Source organism: Brassica rapa, chromosome A04, assembly GCF_000309985.2.
Source record: "Brassica rapa cultivar Chiifu-401-42 chromosome A04, CAAS_Brap_v3.01, whole genome shotgun sequence".
Taxonomy (NCBI): Eukaryota; Viridiplantae; Streptophyta; class Magnoliopsida; order Brassicales; family Brassicaceae; genus Brassica; species Brassica rapa.
This window is the reverse complement of record NC_024798.2, coordinates 1,726,975-1,749,004: the sequence shown is the minus strand read 5'-3', so window position 1 is coordinate 1,749,004 and position 22,030 is coordinate 1,726,975. Positions and strand designations below refer to the sequence as shown.

The following is a 22,030-nucleotide window of genomic DNA, read 5'->3' as shown; positions in this document are numbered from 1 at the left end:
TTATTTGTCATATTTTATTAGGTTTAAAGCTTTTATATAGGTCATTGATTTATTATTAGTTTTTAACTGAGTATTTATTAATTTTTACAAAACCCGTAATGAATTTTATATATAATGAAATACGAATTTTATTTTAATAATATTAAATTTATATGTTATATTAAATAATTAATTTTAAACTAATATAATAAAATTGTGAAAATATATTTAAAAATTAAGAGAATTCTTATATATTGTGTTGCTATTTGAAAATAATATTTTTTATTATAAAGTTAACAAATTACGATATAAAAATATTTATAATTAAATATTAGTCAAACAAAAATATTTATATAAAGATATTTTCTAAAATATTTCTAATATATGAGTGTTTTAAAACTTTTAAGACAATAATAAGTATATAGTTTGATGAACGTTTTTTTGACATATATAAATAATTTGATTTTTGATTTAACTATTTAAAATCATAAATAATAACTTATCCCCTAGACTATATTTGCAAAGTGATTTTGCCACATGTTCTCTCTACAATCAATTTAACAAAACAAATATGACATGGCGACTGAAATTGATGACATGGCTTCGAGAAAAATATAAGATGAATAATTTCATTTAATGTTGATTTATATTTTTGGCAAACTTATTAGAATGTGGTAATAATTCATATATTACATTCAATATTGATATTTTTTTTGGTAAACTTTTTTAAAATATGGTAATAGCTCATACATCATCTATAAAATAAATATATTCATATATGGCATTTCAAATTTTGAAATATTATTACTTTTGTATAATTATACAATTTGTATTACTAAAGCTTTCAAAAATTTTCTACAGTTTTTTAAAAAATTAAATATCTAATCGTAAGATTATTAGTTTCTTATATATCTACAAATTTTATAAATATTGTTTAGGCTAAATTTTTGATAATTATACAATTTTATATCATTTTTTTAGTTTTATACAAATTGATTTAATATATATCAAATCTGTATTAAATATTAGTAAGAAAATAGTAAAATCTATAATATTTAATAAAAAAGTTTAGTAAATATAAATTAGATTTAAAATTTTTTTTACTGCACATGGTGCAGGAAAACACATTGTAAAACATATTACAACGGAAAAAACCAATATTTTAAAACCCTATCTGAGCGCTGAACCGAATTACTTTTTAGGTCACCATAGTATTGAGTTTCAAGGTCTATGGATTATTATTTAATTGATTTTAATATATATATATATATATATATTAAAGACAAAATAACATTAAAAGTATATATTAAAAGATTGTTTTTCATATTTTACGTAGGAAATATCAAAATAATAATTAAATTTATTTAACATTGTTGATAACAAGTTAAAAGTTGAAACATATAGTAAAAAATATAAAGGTTAAAAATTATTTAAATATTTACTGTGAACAATAAAACTATTTTTAAATTTAAAACTAACAACCATAAACAAAGCACCAGACCGTCTATTAGCTAAATAAATAAACAAAGGTAATAACTTTACTCACCTCTTTTGCAAATAAGATTACGATTCAGTTGAAAAATGGAACAACGAAAGAGGGAATTAAGCTGGTCTAAATTGTTATACATGACATTACATATTTATTTAAGATAACAACATAGTTTTATTTATATACAATATATATTTCTTTTCCCTTTCACACATATCAATTATAAAATGAGTTAAAATTTATCAACTTGTGGAAACGATATTTAGTTAATTCAATTTTGAGAAATCTTAGCAATATATATGTCAAAAACAATAAGAACATTTCTTTTAATACCATAAATCAAGATCCTTTCGGTATTTATATCGGGTTCAAATCGGTTCGGATTCATTTTTATCGATACATATTCGGGTTTTCAGGTTCGGTTTATATGCCAGCTCTAAGCCCAAGCAACATCGTTTTCCAATCCACTCTGCTTCAGGTGGTAAAGGACCCTCAGCTGAGGTATCCGCCATCACGAGTTCGAATTCCGGCCACCGGAGGATTAAAATTTGGGCATCGCCGGCAACACAAATTAGTCTCTTGGGCCTAGGAAGCCTTTGGGGAAACTGTGTATAATTCAAAAAAAAAAAAAAAAGATGGGACAAGACTACCATAAAATATATCTCAAGCTCAAAAGATGGTTCAATAAGCTTGTCTACGATTGAATAACACAAATTGAGCTAGAAATTTATAAATCATAAAAGCAGTAACAAATGATTTTAATATTGATTTGAAATCAGTAACAAATTTATAAACCAAGCCTATTGAAATCAATAAACCAATAACTCCTTTTTAAAAAATAAATAAAAGAAAAATATACAACAATTTTGATATTGAGTTGTATATTAAGGTCTTCATAGTGAGAAAAAAAGTTATTGAACAAGTCATAATCAAGGACATCTTCTGGACTAAGAATTTGGGTTTATGAAATAGTTGTTGGAAGCCTGAACAAAACACACGTCTCTTCTCTTCTGCAATTAACTAATCTGGTTATATCAGAAACTAAGACAGAAACTATATTACAAGCAAAGCTCTAAGAGCCAAAGCTTTTTCTATCTTTAGCTCTCCTTCCCAGGAGCACTCCCACAATAAACAAAGCTGTAGAGCCAAGCGAGTCCTCTTGGTTTAGAAACATCTTCTGCAGGCTTTCTTTGTTTAGAAAGCTCTTGCGCAGCGAGAGCTTTTTGTTTAGAAAGAGCTTCTTCTTCAGCGAGTTGTTGTTTAGAAAGAGCTTCAGAGATCATGGAGATCCTTTGATTCATCTCTTCCACTTCGTTCTCCATCTTCTTATGTCTGAGCCTGAATTCCTGGTAAACAAATATGAGCAGGGTGAGTGATAAAGAGAGAACAATAGGCAAGATATGTGGAGAACTCTACTGAACAGAGAGGATCCAATGAGAGACATAGTTAACATGAGCTCACCTGTAGTTCTTCTTGGCGCTTTTCTTCTTTTCTAGCTTCTCCTCTGGCGTTTCTCTGCACCTCATAGACAAGAGCAGCCCCTGCAACCTTTTAAGAGAAGAAAGAACACCAGTTTATCGGTTTCAGAACCAATCCAATGGATGAAAACAACGTTCAATTACACAGAGCAAAGTAATCTTAATGGTTATTGAATATTGATGTAAATGATCTTGCAGATGCAGAACCAGCGCCACCTAGTCGGTAAATCCTACCTAAACGAAACGATTTTTCTAGAATTTTTTTTTATAAAAAATTCGTATAGACATTCAAAAAAACAATCTAGTCGTTAAAAAATCGGTCCTAATCCCATACAGCCTATCGATTTCTTGAACATTATGCAGAACAATTTTGAAGGGACAGGATCTTTAACACAAGCAAAAATTCGTATAGACATTCGAAAAAAACTATCTAGTCTTTAAGAAAATCGGTCCTAATCCCATTCTTGAACATTGTGCAGAACAATTCAAAGAACTAATGTAGAACAATTTTGAAGGGACAGGATCTTTAATGATCAAAAGACATGAACTTTAAGATACCGTGAAGGCAAAGATTTCCCCAAGAAGATCAGCAGCGGCCTGAACAGCTCTCTCTTCGTTCAAAGGCCTAATAATCGCATCAGTTACACGACCAGAAGCCTGTCTTTGCAACTTTGTCGTAAACCTATGATTAGCCTGTCCAAATTTCCACAAAAGTATACACATTCATCATCAAGTCAAGATCTTTTTCCATAAACCCTTGATTCGACCGATGATCATAAACCCCAAAAGATGGGGACTTTTTTTAATAAGGGTTTGTTTTTTTTACCTGGGCAATGTTGACGATGAATTGACGGAACCCAGGGTTGATTCCGGCTTGTTTCTTGAGGCGGTTAGCGATGGGTTTGCAGATGGTTCGTAGCGCTAGGGATCCTAGCTTCACTAAAGGAAACACCATGCCCTGTTGCAACAGAGTCCTCGAGTTGCTGCTTTTGCTGCTCATGAGAGAATCATATAAGAGGTGTTTTAGCTTTTAGGCTTTTAGCCCTTTTCTAAAGGAAGACCCAACTTGCCCGGCAAGAAAGTTTTGATTTTTATTTATATAATTTCTCGGAAAAGAATTGTAAATTTCCTGAGTCGTGTTTTCTTGGCGGGTCGGGTCAAATTATGGATCTGTAAGGTAGCTAGGATACTGGTGTAGTCTGTGACTTGAGTATATCCCTATCCCGATTTCATATATTTGTCTAAATATTGTAATATTTAAATCCAGGTATAAAAAATAATTTGTTTTCAAAGTTAAGAAAAATATAGTCATTCCGTATCAGGGTCAAGAACAGCTTGGAAATCTCTAGAGAAGGCGGAGTGGGAAAGTATCTAGGCCTGCCTGAGCACTTCGATAGACGGAAAAAAGATATGTTTACCTCGATAGTTGACCGCATCCGGCAAAAGGCAGCCAGCTGGAGCACCCGGCAACTATCTACAGGAGGAAAGCTAGTGATGCTTCAGTCAGTCTTGTCAGCGACACCCTCTCATTCCATGCTGTGCTTCAAACTCCCAAAGAGTTTAACGAAGCGAATCCAATCAGCCTTAACTCTGTTCTGGTGGGATGACAGCCCCGAAAAGAAGAAGATGTGCTGGATAGCTTGGTCAAGTCTCACAAAGCCAAAGAATGAAAGCGGCATGGGTTTCCGAGACATCGAATCCTTTAATGACGCGCTCTTAGCCAAACAAGGATGGCGCATCCTGAAGAAACCTGAATGTCTCCTTTCAAGGGTTCTGATGGGAAAATACTGCCGGTACGAACCTTTCTTGCAAGTCAAAGCGTCGAACTCTTGCTCCCATGGCTGGAGAAGCATCTTGTGTGGACGTGACCTGATTATGGAAAACACCAGCAAAACCATAGGAAATGGCAAAGACACGAGCGTCTGGAACGAAGCCTGGTGTTCAACAGAAAAGCAACTACAACTTACTAGGTGTTTTCATGCACCATGTGCAGTGATAAAATTTTAAATTTAAACTGTATTTAAAAACAAAAATTTGTTAATATTTTAGATTTTATTATCTTTAAACCAATATTTTAATATAAATACTAAATACTAATTTAATTAAACATAGAATTAAGATAAAATGAATAATTTGATTTACTTAAAATTATAATTTTGATACATTTTCATTTATTTATTTTGGTTAAAATATATAAAATTAACTCGTGTAAAGTAAAATTGATATATTTTTTTATAATTATCAAAATATAAAACTAAAAACAATTTCTAAAATTTGTAGATATCAAAAATAAATAAATGATACTACAATTAAAAATTTATTTTTTTTGGAAAAAAGATTGTATAAAATTTTGAAAATATTTTTTAATAATAATTTTTATGATTATTAAAATATATTTGAATAATATTAATTAAAAAATATTTTATATTTCGTTGTCGTATTATTTAATGACATATTTGAATAGATTTATTTTAATGATGATTAATGAGTTATTCTCATATTATCAAAAGTTGCCAAAAATTGAAATTGACATTAAATGTAGTTGTCCATGTCACTTTTAACCGTATGCCATGTCATCAATTTTAATATGTCATGTCATATTTTTTGTGTGAAAATGATTGTAGAGATGACGTGTGTGAAATCACTTCACAAATAATGTCTAGGGGATGGGACAACCAGACTATCAGACAAAGGACTTCAAGGTAGCGGACCTAATGGTGTCAGGCACTGGAGAATGGAACATGGAGCTGATCTCTAAACTCCTCCCCAATGAAGCTCAAGACATACTCAGTATCAGGCCTAATAAGTTGGGGGCTCAAGACTCTCTTATCTGGCTACCCACGAAGAATGGAGAATATTCCACCAAAACGGGATATTTCACGGCTTTAAAACGCATGGAGACATATGAAAACGCCCCACTAGTACCTCAACCTTGCAACTGGATGAAGGATATATGGCTCCTACCATTGCCACCGAAGATCCGAGTCTTTTTATGGAAGATTGTTAGAGGCGCACTGCCATTAGGCGACAACCTGGAGACACGAGGCATAACCACAACCACCAACTGTGTTTTCTGCGGTTTGAAAGAAACAGTAAACCACATGTTCTTAGCCTGCAATTTTGCGACAGAAGTATGGTCACTTGCTCCTATCCATTGCGGTGATAACCTTGCCAACGCACGAGACTTCACGGCGGCCCTGCAAGCATCAAAAGCGTCACCAAACCTCCCACCAAGAGGAATGGTAAAAGGCTCTCTGTTCCCTTGGATTGTTTGGACAATATGGAAAACAAGGAACCAAAGAGTTTTCGAGAACATACATTTCTCCACAGTTGAGGTTATCCATAAAGCAGTTATTGAGGCACGCGAATGGGAAGAGGCTCAAGCAGGCAATAATGTGGAGAGCGCTGTGCTGAAAAAACCCTAACTAATACACCTGGATCCAGACACGATCACAGTCAACACTGATGCTGCTTGGAGAGAGGAAACAAAGACAGCAGGCCTTGCCTGGATATTCACGGACAGCAACGGGCAGATACTACAGCAGGGGGCCATGACAGAGGAATGGGTCATATCGCCACTAGTTGCCGAAGGACTAGCCATCAGGGAAGCCTTGTTCCAAGCTCACGCCATTGGGATCAACAAACTTGACATTAAGTCGGACGCTCAGATCATCATCAGAGCCATCAACGGGAGAGAATCTATCAAGGGACGTTTTGGAATTCTTCAGGATATCCACAATTTAACTTGTTGTCTCTCTGTTATCTCCTTTTCACATATTCCTAGATCGAACAACAATGCAGCTGACTCTCTTGCAAAGAGAGCACTAGCATCTCTGTATTCTGCTACATGACTCTCCTTTAATTTATAATGCATTAGACGTTCAAAAAAAAATCATTCCGTATCATTTGAAGTGGTATTTAAAGAAAAAAAACAGTTGCAAAATAATCGAATGTTTTCACTATTTAAAATAGAATTAAATATCATTTAAACTTTGTGATTAATTATAAAAATACTATTCAAAATATAATTGAATATCATTTAAACTTTGTGATTAGTTATAAAACCCAACTTACCCGGCAAGAAAGTTTTGACTTTTATCGTATGATTTTTTGAAAAATTATTAATTTACAGATTGTGTTTTTTTTTTTGGCGGATCGGGTGAAATTCCAAGTCTGTAAGGTAGCAAGTAGGTGTGAATATTAGGTTTTGATTCAAATATTTTGGTTTTCAGTTTTTTTTTTTCTAAATTTATTTTGGTTATAGAGATTTAAAAACCATTTGGTTATTGCAAAATTTGGTTCGGTTTTAATTTGGTTATTTCAGTTTTGGCGCAACCGGTTAATATCTGAAAATTTCCGGTTCCAATTCGGTTTCAATGTTTCAGTAATTTTGGATAATACAGGTAAAAAGTAAAAAAAATCGAAGTTTCTAAGTTTAATATCGGATAATTCAGATAAAAATATCGGGTAGTTTGGATAAATTTAAATATTCCAAACAAAAAATATTTGGATAATTTAGATTTTCGGGTAAGTGATTAAAAGAGATTATTACTTTTAATCTATAGATATTATAAAGTAAAAAGATATAGTCAATTATTAGATATAATAAAATATTGAACGAAATTATGCAGATTCATATAATGTAACTTTTTTTTTTCCAAAAAACTTGTGTAACTGGTTAGGTATAATTGAAGTATATTATATGGAAATAAATCTTTAAGCATATGAAAAGAATTAAATAAATTTATTATGAATTTAAGATAAAACAACACATAGGAATATAATTATTACTTTCATAATAAACATTATGATTAAAATATGAAATGAAACATATAATAATAAAATATGAAAGCAACAAATTATAAAGAAACAAATAAAAAACTGATAAAACTACAACTGATGTGAAAAATGTCTTTAGAACTCTAGGTTTTCAATCCTAGAAAGATAAATAACAAAGAAATCAAGACTACATATTTATATACGTAAAATGATGTGTTAATCTTATGAAATCAATCTCACCCTAATTATATAAAATATTCACTAATTATTATCACAAAACTTGTTCTCCAATCCCCTTTAAAGGCTTGCCTTAACACACGATATAATAAATCAAAGAAGATCAAATTAGGTAAATACTATCATAGACAAATGATGTAATCAATTCACTTTCTTTTTAAAGACTTGTAATGATATCACCTTCGATTTCGGGATGATATTTAAACAACAAAATCATGTGATTTAATTCTTAAAATCTGGATACATAATCTAACTTTCTTTATATACAACCGTAATTGTATATAACCATAATTGCAGATGAATGCTTAATGATTATAAAAAAAACAATCAATTAAAATTAGGAATTGATGTGTAATATAATTTGTCCAAGCAGAATAATATAACTTTCTTTATATACAACCGTAATTACCGATAAATACTTAATGACTTTAAAAAGATAATCAATGAAAATTTTGAACTGATATCTAATTTAATTTGTCCAAGTAGAAAATGAAATTTTCAAATTCAACATAATAACATACGTAGCTAGCTAACCAGTCAAGCTTAATACATTTTTTTATATATTCAATATAACTATACCTATAATGAGTTTATATATGTGAGGCTGATATAAGAAAATTAACATATGACCATTGGACAATACAGACTTCTGAAATAATAAAATTAATACAAACCGTATAGAGCAAGCAGTCATATAGCTCCTTCTACATTTTGAAGATATTGAAATTGTTTTATAGTTGATATAATTTAAGTGAGACGAACCTTCTTACTTATACAAAAACAGATTTATACTTGAGATTTATATATTCTGAAAGATGATAGGCGTTTTGAGCTATATTCGATTTTTATTTGTACTAATATTATAAAAAAGATAGGCGTCTCGAGATAGATGAGAATTATTTCTTGAACTAAAACATGTGTTATACTACTTTTACTAAAATATTTGTATCTACTCGATGGATATAGAAACATAATGAGACTATAAAAATCAATAATAAAAAAGACTTTCTATTACTACAAAGAAGGCCACATGAAAAATGGGTAATGAATGATCAAATGAGTTAGCGGTTTGATAGATAGGAATCATATAATATATTATGTTAAGCTATATTGTAATGAATAATGGCAATATATGTAATTAGTCTAATGAGGAAAGGGTTTTTAATTAAAGGGTGTGAGAGTGATTATAGTGTTGACACCTAAGAAATGGTAATTTGGTTAATAACACATGAGATCAAGGTTAGTTTAAAATAATGCTAATAAAAAAGGGATTAGCAAGTGAATGTCTCTTCCGCTAAATTTGGAGAGAGAGACAGAGACAATGGCGTCCACAGGAATGGCGAAATCAAAGGGGAGTTTCTACGTCACTCGATCACACGCCATGAGAGAGAGAGAGAGAGAAATCATTTTTCACCTTTGCGTTTGGAGATTCAGGAGAAAGAAGAAGAATCGATCACGTCCATGAAATTTGAACCTCGCCGGTTAGGTGTTCTCTTCTAAGATTCGTTTTCTCCAAAGGTCTTAACTTTCTTCCCAGATTCGTCTTTTTGAATGGTAGCTTATCATCAGCTGAATTGGTAGAAAGAATCTTGAGGAATGGGTGAAAACATATTGGTGGATTCTCATGTTTGGGTGGAGGACCCGGAGACAGCATGGACTCATGGGGTTGTGCTTAATATCAAGGGAGACGAAGCTGAGGTTAAAACCAATTATGGTAAAGAGGTAAATACTTCTTCTTTTTCTTTTTTTTTCTTTGTTTTGTCTGATAAAGCTTGTTTCTTTATAGGAGATTTAGACTAATGGATGTAATGAACACTGAAAATCAAACTATTTTTTCATACAGAATTTTATGCTTTAATTCATTTTAATGCCATATCTCTGATTCATTCATTATTCCTTTCACTTGTTAGGTTATTGCTAAACTATCAAAACTCTATCCAAAAGACGCTGAAGCTCCTTCAGAGGGAGTAGAGGATATGACAAGATTATCTTATCTCCATGAACCTGCAGTTCTCGACAACTTGGCCACCAGATATGGACTGAATGAAATTTATGTAAGAACATTTGGTGGAAACCAGTAGTTAATTTAGTTATAGGCGAGTCTGTTATAATTTTTTGACATCATGACAGACTTATACAGGAAACATTCTTATTGCTGTCAATCCCTTTCAAGGACTCCCTCATCTTTATGATGCTGAGGTTATGGAGAAGTACAAGGAAGCCTCCTTCAAAGAATTGAGTCCTCATGTTTTTGCAATTGGCGGCATTGCATATAGGTGGGTTAATGAGCTCTTTGTATAGCTGTTTTATATAAAAGTGGGCAGAAGTGTTTTATTTATTAGTTTGAGAAATTTTGTAACAGGGAAATGATCAATGAGGACAGGAATAAATGTATATTGGTCAGTGGTGAAAGCGGGTCTGGAAAAACGGAAACGACTAAGATGCTCATGCGTTACCTTGCGTACTTTGGCGGGCATACTGCAGGTGAAGGAAGAACCGTTGAAAACCAAGTCTTAGAAGTAAGTTGTGATGAATAGATCCGTTTTTGTTTGTTAGGCTCTCTTGAGTATACAATCTTGAGACATATCCCTTAGATTGGACCTTGCTCGTTATGTGATACCACTTGAGTCTTTTCTTTGGTTTTAGATCTAATTCTTTATGCCAATTGGATCATGTTACAGTCAAATCCAGTTCTCGAGGCATTTGGAAATGCGAAGACTGTTAAGAACAACAATTCCAGGTGAAGATAGTGCTTCCATTTGATTGTGCAGTGACCGTTAGTGGATACTAATGCGTTTTCCTGCTGCAGTCGTTTTGGGAAATTTGTTGAGATTCAGTTTGATGACGTGGGTCGAATATCTGGGGCAGCCATCAGAACCTACCTTTTGGAGAGGTCTCGTGTTTGCCAAGTTTCAGATCCTGAGCGTAACTATCACTGCTTTTACCTCCTGTGTGCTGCTCCTCCAGAGGTAGGCTATCTAAGTCGTCCTTGCTTATACTTGGATGAAACTTTGAAGTGATAAATGATATCAAATTTTTGCAGGATGTTGAGAGGTTTAAATTGGGGGACCCTAAGTCGTTTCGGTATCTTAATCAATCTAGCTGCTACGAACTTGATGGTGTAAACGATGCAGAGGAGTATATTGCTACTAGAAGAGCTATGGATGTAGTTGGAATAAGTGAAACAGAACAGGTTTGCACTTCCGGTCTATCACCTGTTGATGGCTATATAGGAAATAACTTATCTTCTTTTGTTTCCTTAGGATGCAATTTTCAGAGTTGTGGCTGCCATTCTTCATCTTGGAAATATTGAATTTTGCAAGGGAGAAGATGCTGATTCATCATCTCTAAAGGATGAACAGTCAATGTTTCATCTCCAAATGACATCAGAACTGCTCATGTATTATATGCCTCTTCTACTTTTCCAACTAAATTTTGATTCTGGTAATGCATGTAATTACAGCTTGTTATTATAGGTGTGATCCCCATTCCTTAGAAGATGCTTTGTGTAAGCGTATGATGGTCACCCCAGAAGAAGTTATTAAAAGAAGTCTTGATCCTCTTGGTGCTGCCGTAAGTAGGGATGGCTTAGCAAAAACAATATACTCTAGACTCTTTGATTGGTAATTTTCTATGTCAATGTTTGAATATCTATGTCTTTCACATGCCAGTGAGGGTGACATCTGCTAAGTCAGTACTCGTTATTATCTTCCAGGTTGGTAAACAAAATAAATATCTCCATCGGACAAGATTCTCACTCTAGGCGCTTGATCGGAGTCCTTGACATTTATGGTTTTGAGAGCTTTAAAACCAACAGGTAATGGCTGAGAGTATACATTGCTGAGATATGATTAAATCATTAATTCGGACAAGATATGATTAAATCATTAATTGTGATTTGAGAGCTAGAAAATGAATATCTATGTCTTTTGAACAAAAAAAAGAAAAGAAAAGAAAATGATGTCTATAACATCACCTAACCTAACGTATACTTCAGTTGTTCACTGACTTGTTTATATTCTCCGTGCAGCTTTGAACAATTCTGTATCAACTACACTAATGAAAAGCTGCAACAGCATTTCAACCAGGTATGAGGTCAGTCGTAGGTTATGGCTGGTGATTTTGGCTCAAGATTCTGTTAATTAATCTAAAATCATTAATACTGTACAGCACGTATTCAAAATGGAACAAGGTGAATATGAGAAAGAAGAAATAGATTGGAGCTATGTGGAGTTTGTTGATAACAAAGATGTCGTGGATCTGATTGAAAAGGTTTGTTATATCCATTTATCTGTTACCTCATGCTACATTTTCTTTTCTAAAACTCTGATTTCAATCTTTTACAGAAGCCCGGTGGTATCATTGCTCTTCTAGATGAAGCATGGTATAATATAATTTTCTCTACCTGTAGCTGTAGTTTAGTGTTTTCGTCTCAAAGCACTATAATAATGTGTATTAAAAATAAACGTTTATTCCTTCTGCAGCATGCTACCCAAATCAACTCCTGAAACATTTTCTGAGAAGCTGTATCAAACATTCAAGAATCATAAGCGCTTCATAAAACCAAAACTGACTCGATCAGATTTTACTTTAGTTCATTATGCAGGGGAGGTAAGCTGCATTTCACACCCTGCTGCTTTCAGAATTAAAAGTAGATACTATTACGATCTTGAATGTGTATTTCCCATGTTAACTTTTTGCAGGTTCAGTACCAGTCCGATCAATTTTTGGACAAAAACAAAGACTATGTTGTTGCCGAGCATCAGGATTTGTTAAATGCTTCCAAATGTTCTTTTGTGTCAGGCCTTTTTCCTCCTCTTCCTAAAGCGAGTAGCAAATCTAAGTTTTCCTCCATTGGCGCTCGTTTCAAGGTGACGTTCCTGCAAAATTCCATTTGAGACTTTTTTAACAAATAAGGTTGAACTTTTGATGCCACACTCCTCATCTGTATGGGCTGACATGTTCAAGTAATTGGTGCAGCTACAATTGCAACAGCTGATGGAGACACTGAATCTTACGGAACCGCACTACATCAGATGTGTTAAGCCAAACAATTTGTTGCAGCCGACAGTCTTTGACAATGCCAATGTCTTGCATCAGTTACGCTCTGGGGTCAGTGTTTCATTTGAATTGTTCATAACTAACATGTTTTGATGTCTTGAGGTGTTATATGATCTTTGTCTTACGCAGGGTGTTCTTGAGGCCATCAGAGTGAAATGCGCTGGATATCCAACAAATAGGACTTTCATTGAATTCTTAAAACGGTTTATCATTCTTGCACCGGAGATTCTGAAAGGAGAGTATGTATCAGTTGAACTTTGTTCTGATATTGTCTGCCTTATTGCTCCTGGAGGTTTTTTATCTCAGTTTCCTTACCTATACACTGTAAGCAGGTATGAAGCAGGTGTTGCATGCAAGTGGATTTTGGACAAAAAGGGGCTTACAGGTTTCCAAGTAAGGTTCCTAGTAAGCTCACTAAATATAGGTGGTAACTAGGTGCTTCGTAGAAAACTAGCGATAGCCTATATGTTAATAAATTATTGATTTATTTTATATATATTTTACATTTAGACAAGATACTATAAAATTGTTTTGATAAATTACCAAAATTAGATAGACAAAACAAAAGAAATTAATCAAATATGTGGATTTACAATGGTTTATAAATCGGATTTGAAAGAAACTGCAAGGACCAATTTGCCGCCTAGGCGGGGTGCTGCCTAGACCGATTTTTAGAACCATGCTAAATATAAAAGGAATATCATTGATGTGTGTTGATAGATTGATATCTAATTTGCAGATTGGAAAAAGTAAAGTTTTCCTGAGAGCTGGTCAGATGGCTGAGCTAGATGCACACAGAACAAAAGTGCTTGGCGAAGCAGCGAAGATGATTCAAGGGCAAGTTAGAACCCGTCTCACAAGAGAACGATATGTAATCTTGCGGAGGGCTTCAGTTAATATACAAGCTAATTGGAGAGGTGAGTTGCCATAGCTTTTGTTTTGGCGTTATGGTTTCACTGAATGCTGATAAAGTCTCTCTTTTCATATTTTTAGCAAACCTTGCACGAAAGATATCAAGGTACATGAGAAGGGAGGAAGCTGCCATCAAAATTCAGAAAAACTTACGTAGACAGATTGCAATTAAAGATTATGGGAATACCAAATCTTCGGCTGTCACACTGCAAAGTGGACTCCGGACAATGGTTGCACGCCATGAGTTCCACTATAAATTGAAGTCTAAGGCAGCGACTGTGATCCAGGTTCCTTTTCTCGTTACACTTTCATTCTATCTCAAAAAATAGAAATGACTAATAACTCTAAGAAACTTGCAGGCTTACTGGCGTGGTTACAGTGCTGTAACTGACTACAAGAAATTGAAAAAAGCTTCTCTTGTTTATCAAAGTAAACTCAGAGGAAGAATTGCCAGAAAACAGTTGGGACAGTCAAATCAGGTATTCTAGACCAAACAGTTGATCTATGTAGTATGTAGAGATAAGTAGAACATGGCTCTCCTCATTAAAGGAAGATGTAATTGGCTTCCATTGATATAAAATCATGCGTGTAGGCTGAGAAAAAGAAAGAGACAGAACATGAAAGAGAGGTGGAACTTTCCAATGGAGCAGAAGAGGCAGTTGATAAGTCCTTTGTAAAGCATTCAGATGAAAGTGATGATGAAGAGGTGGGACATGAAAGAGAGACAACACATTCAATCCAAGCTGATGATGGAATTGAAAAATCATTGGTAAAGCATTCAGAGGACAGTGATGATGAGGAGATAGGACGTGAAAGAGACACAACACATTCCATCCAAGCCGATGATGGCATTGAAAAATCCGTTGTAATGCAATCAGAGCATAGTAGTGATGAAGAGAAAGGACAGACAGAACATACCATCCAAGCAAATGATGGAATTGAAAACCCCTTTGTTCTCGATTCAGAGAACCTTTACAACAACTTCTCTGATGTAAGCCATATAACGAACCCTTTTCGTGATACAGAAATTGAGTCCCTCACTGCTGAAGTTGAGATGTTGAAGGTAATGTTTCTATGTCCCCACAAACATTTTGAACAGCTTCTAGACATGTTGTTATATTTTGCTTTGTTTACCTGATACCAAATTTTACTCTTTAGGCCTTGTTGCAAGTTGAGAAACAAAGAGCTGACATCTCCGAAAGAAAGTGTGATGAAGCTCGAGAACTTGGTGAGAGAAGACGCAAACGATTAGAAGAAACAGAAAGAAGAGTTTACCAACTACAAGACTCTTTAAACAGGTATTAACTGATTAACAGCCAGAGATAATCTCGTGTTCCTGATGCTAAGCCTTGTTTAGTGTATTCCAGGTTGTTATATTCTATGTCAGACCAATTCTCGCAATTGAAGTCCATCCTGAGATCTCCTTCTATGTCTTCAACGGTGGCTGCTTCAGCGCCAGTTGTACGTGATGATCTTGCTGACAGCTCTGAGAACTCTGAAGCTTCATCAACTGATTCTGATTTCACTTTTCCAGCTCCATCTTCTTCTTCTCCAGATAATCCAAATCAGCTGCAGGTTATTGTTCAAGATCTATCAACCACAGAGGCCAAAGGTCAGTGGTAATAGCACTAACATCCCATATTTTTCTATGAACATTATAGTAAACTGAATTGTGTTTCCAAGTCAAAATACTTGTCTTCTTTATTCACCTTGAATCCTTCATATAATAAACAGTTTGCAGAAGGTATACACTGTTAATGGAATTATCCTTTCTTCTCATCTTGTAGAACAATAAATATTGCAGGAACGGAGATTAAGAAGGAAGGGGGATTTGAAGATTACTTTTGATGATGAAACGCCGTTTTTGATATCTTCACCAGATGTTTTTGGAGTGCTGCTAATCTCTTTACTCGATTGTTGACCCAAAGGGCAATTGTTTTAGTGTTTACAATTAGTACAGACTCCAGTTACAGTTTTCTCATAATTAGATGCTGCAATAACTGTTTAGATATTAGGTTCTGTGTTTAATACATACAAAAGCCATATTTGTTTCTTCAACTAATACAATTGCTACTTAATTCTAGAATTATTCATTTGCTTTCTTTTCAGTGCAATTTATATGAGTTCGAAATCCCTGTCAGTTTGTGCTTTGAGCTAAAAGAAAGTGTCAAATCTCAGGGAAAGCAGTGTAGAGTATTGTTAACTCTTATGAATAAAATGTTTAACAAGCACCAGTGGTCTAGTGGTAGAATAGTACCCTGCCACGGTACAGACCCGGGTTCGATTCCCGGCTGGTGCATTAATTTTTTGTTATGCTTTTTGCCAGCCCATTAGAGCATTAACTACTTTAATCGGCAATAAATTTATGCTTTTTCATTTCCCTCGTTGCATCATTTTCTTAAACGTATCTATTACACAGGAGTAAAAAACACTCATCACATGAGATTTATACTTGTTTGTGAATACTTGTCCTTCTTGAGGACAAGATCCATACCATAAGGCATGATTATTCGAACATATAAATAAACATACAAATTTATGTATCATACTATAACACTGGATCCTAATTTAGGATTTTTGCTTAGATTTTTTTTCTTTTCTGTATAAAGCCAATTTCTCGAACATGTAAGTAATCATAATTAAATCCAAGACCATTTACCTGAAAATGATCCAAAAACTGCCGTCTCCAATGAGGGAAACACCCCCAAGGCTGAGTGTACTAGACTTGACGTACGTACGAGCAAAGTCTTAAGAATCAAGACAGAGAGTGTTTTTAGTTAAGTAAGGATTTGTGTTGTTTTAAGTTAAAACTAGATCTCGACCCGCGCAAACGCACAAATTTTTTTTATTTATTTTTATATAAACATTTTGTTTTCAATTCTAAATTGGTATATATTATAATATATATGTATCTATCAATTTTTAAAACACAATAAATTTACGGTATATTTTTTTCATTGAATAGACTGTTTCAAACTTTCACATGTATTTGTATCTTCTTATATATATATATTTTCGGATTATTATTTCATTGTTAAAATTGTAACTATATATATAGATTAGTAAAATATTGTTTTATTGTCATATTCAAAAATATTGTAACATTTCACAAATTTAGAAAAGAAAAATCTCCGTCTCCAATGAGGGAAACACCCCCAAGGCCGAGTGTACTAGACTTGACGTACGTACGAGCAAAGTCTTAAGAATCAAGACAGAGAGTGTTTTTAGTTAAGTAAGGATTTGTGTTGTTTTAAGTTAAAACGTAATAAATTTGTGATGATATCGAGATGGTTAGTATGATTTATGTTACATATATAACAATAAAAACGATATATGCTCCAAAAGATCTTTGAGGATATGAATATATATGATCTTTAATATATTTCTAGGGCATCTAGAATTTTTTTCTTATTTATGAATACAAAGCCGGTTCTTTGAGCTAGGCAACATCAACAATCGAGACTACAACCATCAAAAAGTCTTGAGGCATATATAAGTCCCTATATAAGCTACATAAAAAATAATATATATATATATATATAATCATATATAGATGGGATATGTTGATAGGAATCAATTTATCCATGTCTTGATAGAATGAACCATCATGAGAAGGAGATGTAGCCAAAATTTGCTGACTGAAGCTCTTTGAGATGATCTTGATTGAAAGAGTTCAAGTGTTGTTCCAAGTCAGGGTAGATGAAGACTTCTCCAAAGCCCGAGCAGTTCCCGGTGGGGTAACTGTTCACTGTCGCATCTCCGTGCTGAACCATCCCTGAACTTCCGGTTTGGTAAACCAAACGGGTCTCATCATGATGATGATGGTGAATATTTCGATGTTCTTGATGATGATCATGATGATAAGAAGTCTTAGTATTGTCTCCATAATAACTATTAGGGTTTTCTGATGATGGTGAATCAGCAAACATAATGCTTTGTGCAGCTTGTTGCTTTAGAATCTCAAGCTGTGCTTGTAGATTCACAACCTATAACAACACAAAAATAAACAATTAAAAAAACAGTCGGCTAAGTATTCGTATATATTGATTATATATGTTTATATAGCTTGGAAATATCAAGATTAGGGTTTTGAAAGGAAATACCTGTTGTTGGAGAGCAAAGATATGAGAGACACAGCCATAAATGGGATCATGAAGCCTAGCTTGTGCTTCATAAGAGATTGTAATGGCGGCTTCACAACGATCACTAATGGGGAGATTCGAGAGGATTTTAGAAGCATTGCTAGCTCCAAAGACCTTGTGAATGGCTGCAAAGTGTGAAGCTCCTTGTTCATGACAAAAGTATGGAGCAAACACACATCCATTTGCACATTTCCTCCTAAGAAACTTACAAGCTCCACAAGGAGAGCCAGAGCTACTCATGATATGATTGGTGTTGATGACAATTTTAGATTCGAAGGTCGAATTTAATTTTAGGATCAATTGTGTTTGCTGCTATGGGAATTAGGTTTTTGATTTAACCTTGAGTATAGCTTTAAGGAGAGAGGTTTTATACACAAGGCAAAGGTGAAGATGGAGGTGGGTTACATTATCCCATTTGTTTAATTATAATTTGTCTGCTAAATGGCCTACACTTCTCATGTTTATTTTTATTCATTCCTTTTGCATTAGTACAATTTTGTTTTTGCTAAAGAAATTGACAATCTTTTTGGATTTTCTATGCATAAAAAATGAGAGATTCATTATAATTAAGAGAAAAGCATGCCTGATATATAATGTATATAAACAAACAGATATTGCATAGTAGATGGACGTGTACATCTCTACTAACCCAATTTGATTAAACCTAAAGCAAAAAATAAATAAATAAAAGACAAATTGATTACATGTACAATCGACCTTTTTTTTTTTTTGGCTCCACACAGTTAGACCTTCTAACGAATCCTTTCAACATTTAAGAAAATACTAGATTTTGACCCGCGCTTGAAAGCGCGGGTTTGGTTTTGTTTTGCTTTTCATAATTATAAAATTTAGTGTTTGAATCATATAATCTTGAAGATTATTTCACTAATGAAATTTAGTGTTTGAATCATGTAATCTTACACCCAAATCTTGTATAAAACTTCTATGTAGTGTAGTGTCTTACATGTAACGTGTTTTGTAGTCGATGGTAGTATGTGAGGGAAATGAATATTTCGTTAACGTAACAGTTATAATAGATTGTGTTTTGGTTTTGGTTCATGTAATGTATTTTGTTTGGGTAGGATGGTTTAGCAATCGGTTTTAATGGTTATGTATAAATAATAATGTATACAGTTCGCATGGTTAGAGTAATAATCGGGGTCTATAGGGTAAAAAAGGTTGTCAATTATTGTTATAATATACATGGTAAGTCCAAAAAAATTTAAAAGTAATAGGTCCAAACAACTTTCATAGGTAGATTTTTTCAAAATCCTTCTCTTTTAATAGTATTGATATGTAAATTGAAGGAAATAATTGTCAATTATATAGTGTGAGTGATATCTATATGTCGCTGGTCAAGATCGTCTCCTCTAATTAAGTTAACCTTAACACTGCAAAAGAAGAAGAAAAGGAGTTGGTTAGTAATGAAGAAATTCAACGTAGATATAGATATACTTATATTATATCAAATTTACATTATAGATTATATCAGAGATTTATGATAGAAAGTTTTGCAATCATTAGAAATATTTTCTCACTATCGCAAGTAGGCATAATTTACGGAAAAATTTCGTGTTTACAACTTTTATGGTATCATTATTCATTTTATTACCATTAAAAAGATATTTTTAAAAAACGTTTATTCATTCAGTGGCAAAAGACTCTTATACATTTGTTTTCTCTATATATATAATAAATAATTATTTTAATAAAAAAAATATAAAAATAGTTTTTTATGTTTTCGAATTATACTTTTTTAAATTCGATTTTTTTTATAAAAAAAAAACTTTTGAATACTTTTTTGAATTTTTTTTCGATTTTTTTCGAATTTTCTGTTTGAAAATCGAAAATTATGTTTGAAACTATTTTTAATTTTTTTATATTTTTAAGTATTTACTTATATATTTATTAGAATCCTAAATTTCACATTTCAAAAACCTACTCCATCTCTCAACTCTAAACTCTAAGTCTAGATTAGTTAACCCTGGGAGTATAAATGTTTTTTACCATTCGCTAAAAGTAAAGGTAAAAATAATTATTGTAAACATGAAAAGTGGTACTATGAATGTGGTATTTGTGATAATTTCTTATTATTTACATAGGCTTGCGCATTGTAATATTATATCATGAAAATATTTTTTATAGTTAAACCAAACACAAGTCTATAAAGCTAGTTTGATTTATTTTAAATCCTTGAAAATGTCATAGTGTACGAATAAATCATTATAAATCTTTTTTTTTCTTAAAATACTTCATAATATATTAGAATTAATATATTCTTATACATTTTACATTCTTCACATTTTGATTTTAAGCATGGTCAAATAGATAACAACAAACCCTTTTTCTTAAAATATTTCATAATATATTAAAATAAATATATTCTTATACATTTTTTAAATTCTTCACAATTTGATTTTAACCATGGTCAAATAGATAACAACAAACCCTTTATTTTTAAAGTAAAGATAATGAGTGTCTAACGTCCTAATTGTATTTAACATTTCTTTCATGTTCCATCAAGTGTAGTATAGTAGTTGGAGCGCCCAATGTCGCAAAGACTTATACTTCAATTATTCAGGAGGCTTACATTAATCTTGAAAAAAAAACTTTCTCCATTACCAACAAGGAATCCATTTGAAGAATATAGATTGTATATACATACTCTAATTGGGGACCTGCTCCAATCCACCCACATTCTTAATATAATAGTATAATATTGGTTAGTCCTCAGTCTTATCGATCTAGAAGAAACGAACCCTCGAATTTTCTAGGGGTCCATCTATATTATTAAAAGAGAAATACCTATTAAAAATACCCTTTAATTTTTAAATTTAATTACATTTTCATGTCACTGATAATTAAATTAAATTTTCTATTTTAATGCTTATTTTTTCAGTTAGATTAATGTATTTTCCTTAAATAAATTTGAGTTAAATGTTATTAAATCAACTTTAAAATACACCTATATTAACAAACTATCGAAACAAATATTAACAAACTATGAAAAACAATTTAAAAGTTAGCTTTCACGCTTCTATCTATATTATTAAAAGAGAAGTATCCATTAAAAATACATTTAGTTTTTAAATTTAATTACAATTCTATGCCACTGAAAATTAAATTGAATTCCCTATTTTAATGCTTGTCTTTTTCAGTTAGATTAATGTATTTTTATTAAATAAATTTGAGTTAAATGTAATTAAATCAACTTTAAAATACACCTATATTAACAAACTATTGAAACAAATATTAACAAACTATTGAAACAACCTAAACTATGAAAAACAATTTAAAAGTTAGCTTTCACGCTTCTATCTTATTAAAGTAGAAGTATCTTTAGTACTTGTTTGGAAACCTAGACAGTAGTAAAAAAATAAATAAAATGCTGTCTGCAAACATGGATAGCAGTAAGTTAGGAAAAAAAAGTAATGGGCTTATATGCTATTAAAAAAATTAGAAGTCCATTACATTATATTAAAAAGTATTTGGTTTATGTTACTTGATATACATATTCAAATCAAAATAATAATTTAAAATTGATTTTTACTAACATATTTTTCAATAACCTTTATAAAAATGTTTTCAATATATATAAGAAAAATAAAATACAAAGCTCAATTTCAAACACCAACTTAAATAATGGCTTTTATATTTCACATTGAAATTTAAAAATATAATATATGTGATTATTTATTTGATTGTACGTATAAAATATTATTAATTATAAGATTACTCATTTGATGGTACGTATAAAATATGATTAATTATATGATAAAATATATTTTGTAACCTTTTTTTTTTGTCTCAAAACATATTTTGTAACCTATGATGACACATATAGGATATATAATAGTGATTAGGGGTGGGCGTTCGGGTTCGTTTTGGGGTTTGTTTGGAATTTCGTGTTTAGTTCAGATCTTTGAGGATTCGGTTCGGATTTGGATAACCAA

General features: G+C 32.3%; 4 protein-coding genes and 1 non-coding gene across 13 annotated transcripts; 3 read left to right on the top strand and 2 right to left on the bottom strand.

The window, feature by feature from the left end:
• Window positions 1-696: 696 nt before the first annotated feature.
• On the bottom strand, window positions 697-4,351 carry LOC103862998 (optic atrophy 3 protein homolog). The gene is made up of 4 exons (XM_009140731.3): window positions 3,773-4,351; window positions 3,505-3,639; window positions 2,930-3,016; window positions 697-2,814 (listed from the first exon to the last, which is right to left on the bottom strand). The coding sequence occupies exons 1-4, from the start codon at window positions 3,944-3,946 to the stop codon at window positions 2,566-2,568; spliced, it is 645 nt and encodes a 214-aa protein (XP_009138979.1). The 5' UTR covers window positions 3,947-4,351; the 3' UTR covers window positions 697-2,565.
• Window positions 4,352-5,612: 1,261 nt separating this feature from the next.
• Window positions 5,613-6,797, top strand: LOC103863319. The gene is made up of 2 exons (XM_009141076.1): window positions 5,613-6,333; window positions 6,391-6,797. Exons 1-2 carry the CDS (start codon window positions 5,613-5,615, stop codon window positions 6,795-6,797), a joined length of 1,128 nt encoding a protein of 375 aa, XP_009139324.1.
• Window positions 6,798-9,216: 2,419 nt separating this feature from the next.
• LOC103862996 (myosin-16) lies at window positions 9,217-16,036 on the top strand. 9 transcript variants are annotated; one of them, XM_033290170.1, is made up of 26 exons: window positions 9,218-9,480; window positions 9,544-9,684; window positions 9,873-10,016; window positions 10,093-10,238; window positions 10,325-10,481; window positions 10,644-10,702; window positions 10,772-10,931; window positions 11,006-11,155; window positions 11,226-11,362; window positions 11,439-11,585; window positions 11,678-11,779; window positions 11,993-12,050; window positions 12,133-12,234; window positions 12,309-12,346; window positions 12,447-12,573; window positions 12,666-12,833; window positions 12,943-13,074; window positions 13,153-13,262; window positions 13,356-13,416; window positions 13,763-13,940; window positions 14,017-14,222; window positions 14,295-14,414; window positions 14,528-14,998; window positions 15,094-15,233; window positions 15,303-15,547; window positions 15,740-16,036. In XM_033290170.1, exons 2-26 carry the CDS (start codon window positions 9,559-9,561, stop codon window positions 15,781-15,783), a joined length of 3,528 nt encoding a protein of 1,175 aa, XP_033146061.1. In that variant the 5' UTR covers window positions 9,218-9,480; window positions 9,544-9,558; the 3' UTR covers window positions 15,784-16,036. The 9 variants fall into 9 exon arrangements, 5 of the variants coding, with proteins under 5 accessions (XP_033146061.1, XP_009138975.1, XP_009138974.1 ...); XR_004457504.1 differs by having other exon boundaries at window positions 9,217-9,684; window positions 15,293-15,547; XR_004457506.1 differs by having other exon boundaries at window positions 9,217-9,684; window positions 15,293-15,547; window positions 15,723-16,036.
• A 127-nt stretch (window positions 16,037-16,163) lies between these two features.
• On the top strand, window positions 16,164-16,234 carry TRNAG-GCC. Its single transcript has one exon. It is a non-coding gene; the product is annotated as a tRNA-Gly (tRNA).
• Window positions 16,235-17,226: 992 nt separating this feature from the next.
• Window positions 17,227-21,647, bottom strand: LOC103862995 (LOB domain-containing protein 29). The gene is made up of 2 exons (XM_009140724.3): window positions 18,039-21,647; window positions 17,227-17,921 (listed from the first exon to the last, which is right to left on the bottom strand). Exons 1-2 carry the CDS (start codon window positions 18,315-18,317, stop codon window positions 17,541-17,543), a joined length of 660 nt encoding a protein of 219 aa, XP_009138972.2. The 5' UTR covers window positions 18,318-21,647; the 3' UTR covers window positions 17,227-17,540.
• Between the last annotated feature and the right edge of the window lie 383 nt (window positions 21,648-22,030).

Bases quoted from the DNA above. Each gene is read 5' to 3' on its own strand.
- LOC103862998 (XM_009140731.3), bottom strand. From the start codon at position 3,946: ATGAGCAGCAAAAGCAGCAACTCGAGGACTCTGTTGCAACAGGGCATG. The intron at 3,017-3,504 runs GTATCTTAAAGT...TTCTCTTAAAAG, and splicing joins GGGAAATCTTTGCCTTCACG to GTTGCAGGGGCTGCTCTTGT. The intron at 2,815-2,929 runs GTGAGCTCATGT...TTTGTTTACCAG, and splicing joins AGCGCCAAGAAGAACTACAG to GAATTCAGGCTCAGACATAA.
- LOC103863319 (XM_009141076.1), top strand. From the start codon at position 5,613: ATGGGACAACCAGACTATCAGACAAAGGACTTCAAGGTAGCGGACCTA. The intron at 6,334-6,390 runs GCAATAATGTGG...ACCTGGATCCAG, and splicing joins ATGGGAAGAGGCTCAAGCAG to ACACGATCACAGTCAACACT.
- LOC103862995 (XM_009140724.3), bottom strand. From the start codon at position 18,317: ATGAGTAGCTCTGGCTCTCCTTGTGGAGCTTGTAAGTTTCTTAGGAGG. The intron at 17,922-18,038 runs GTATTTCCTTTC...GTGTTGTTATAG, and splicing joins TCTTTGCTCTCCAACAACAG to GTTGTGAATCTACAAGCACA.
- LOC103862996 (XM_033290170.1), top strand. From the start codon at position 9,559: ATGGGTGAAAACATATTGGTGGATTCTCATGTTTGGGTGGAGGACCCG. The intron at 10,932-11,005 runs GTAGGCTATCTA...AAATTTTTGCAG, and splicing joins TGTGTGCTGCTCCTCCAGAG to GATGTTGAGAGGTTTAAATT. The intron at 14,223-14,294 runs GTTCCTTTTCTC...AGAAACTTGCAG, and splicing joins AGGCAGCGACTGTGATCCAG to GCTTACTGGCGTGGTTACAG.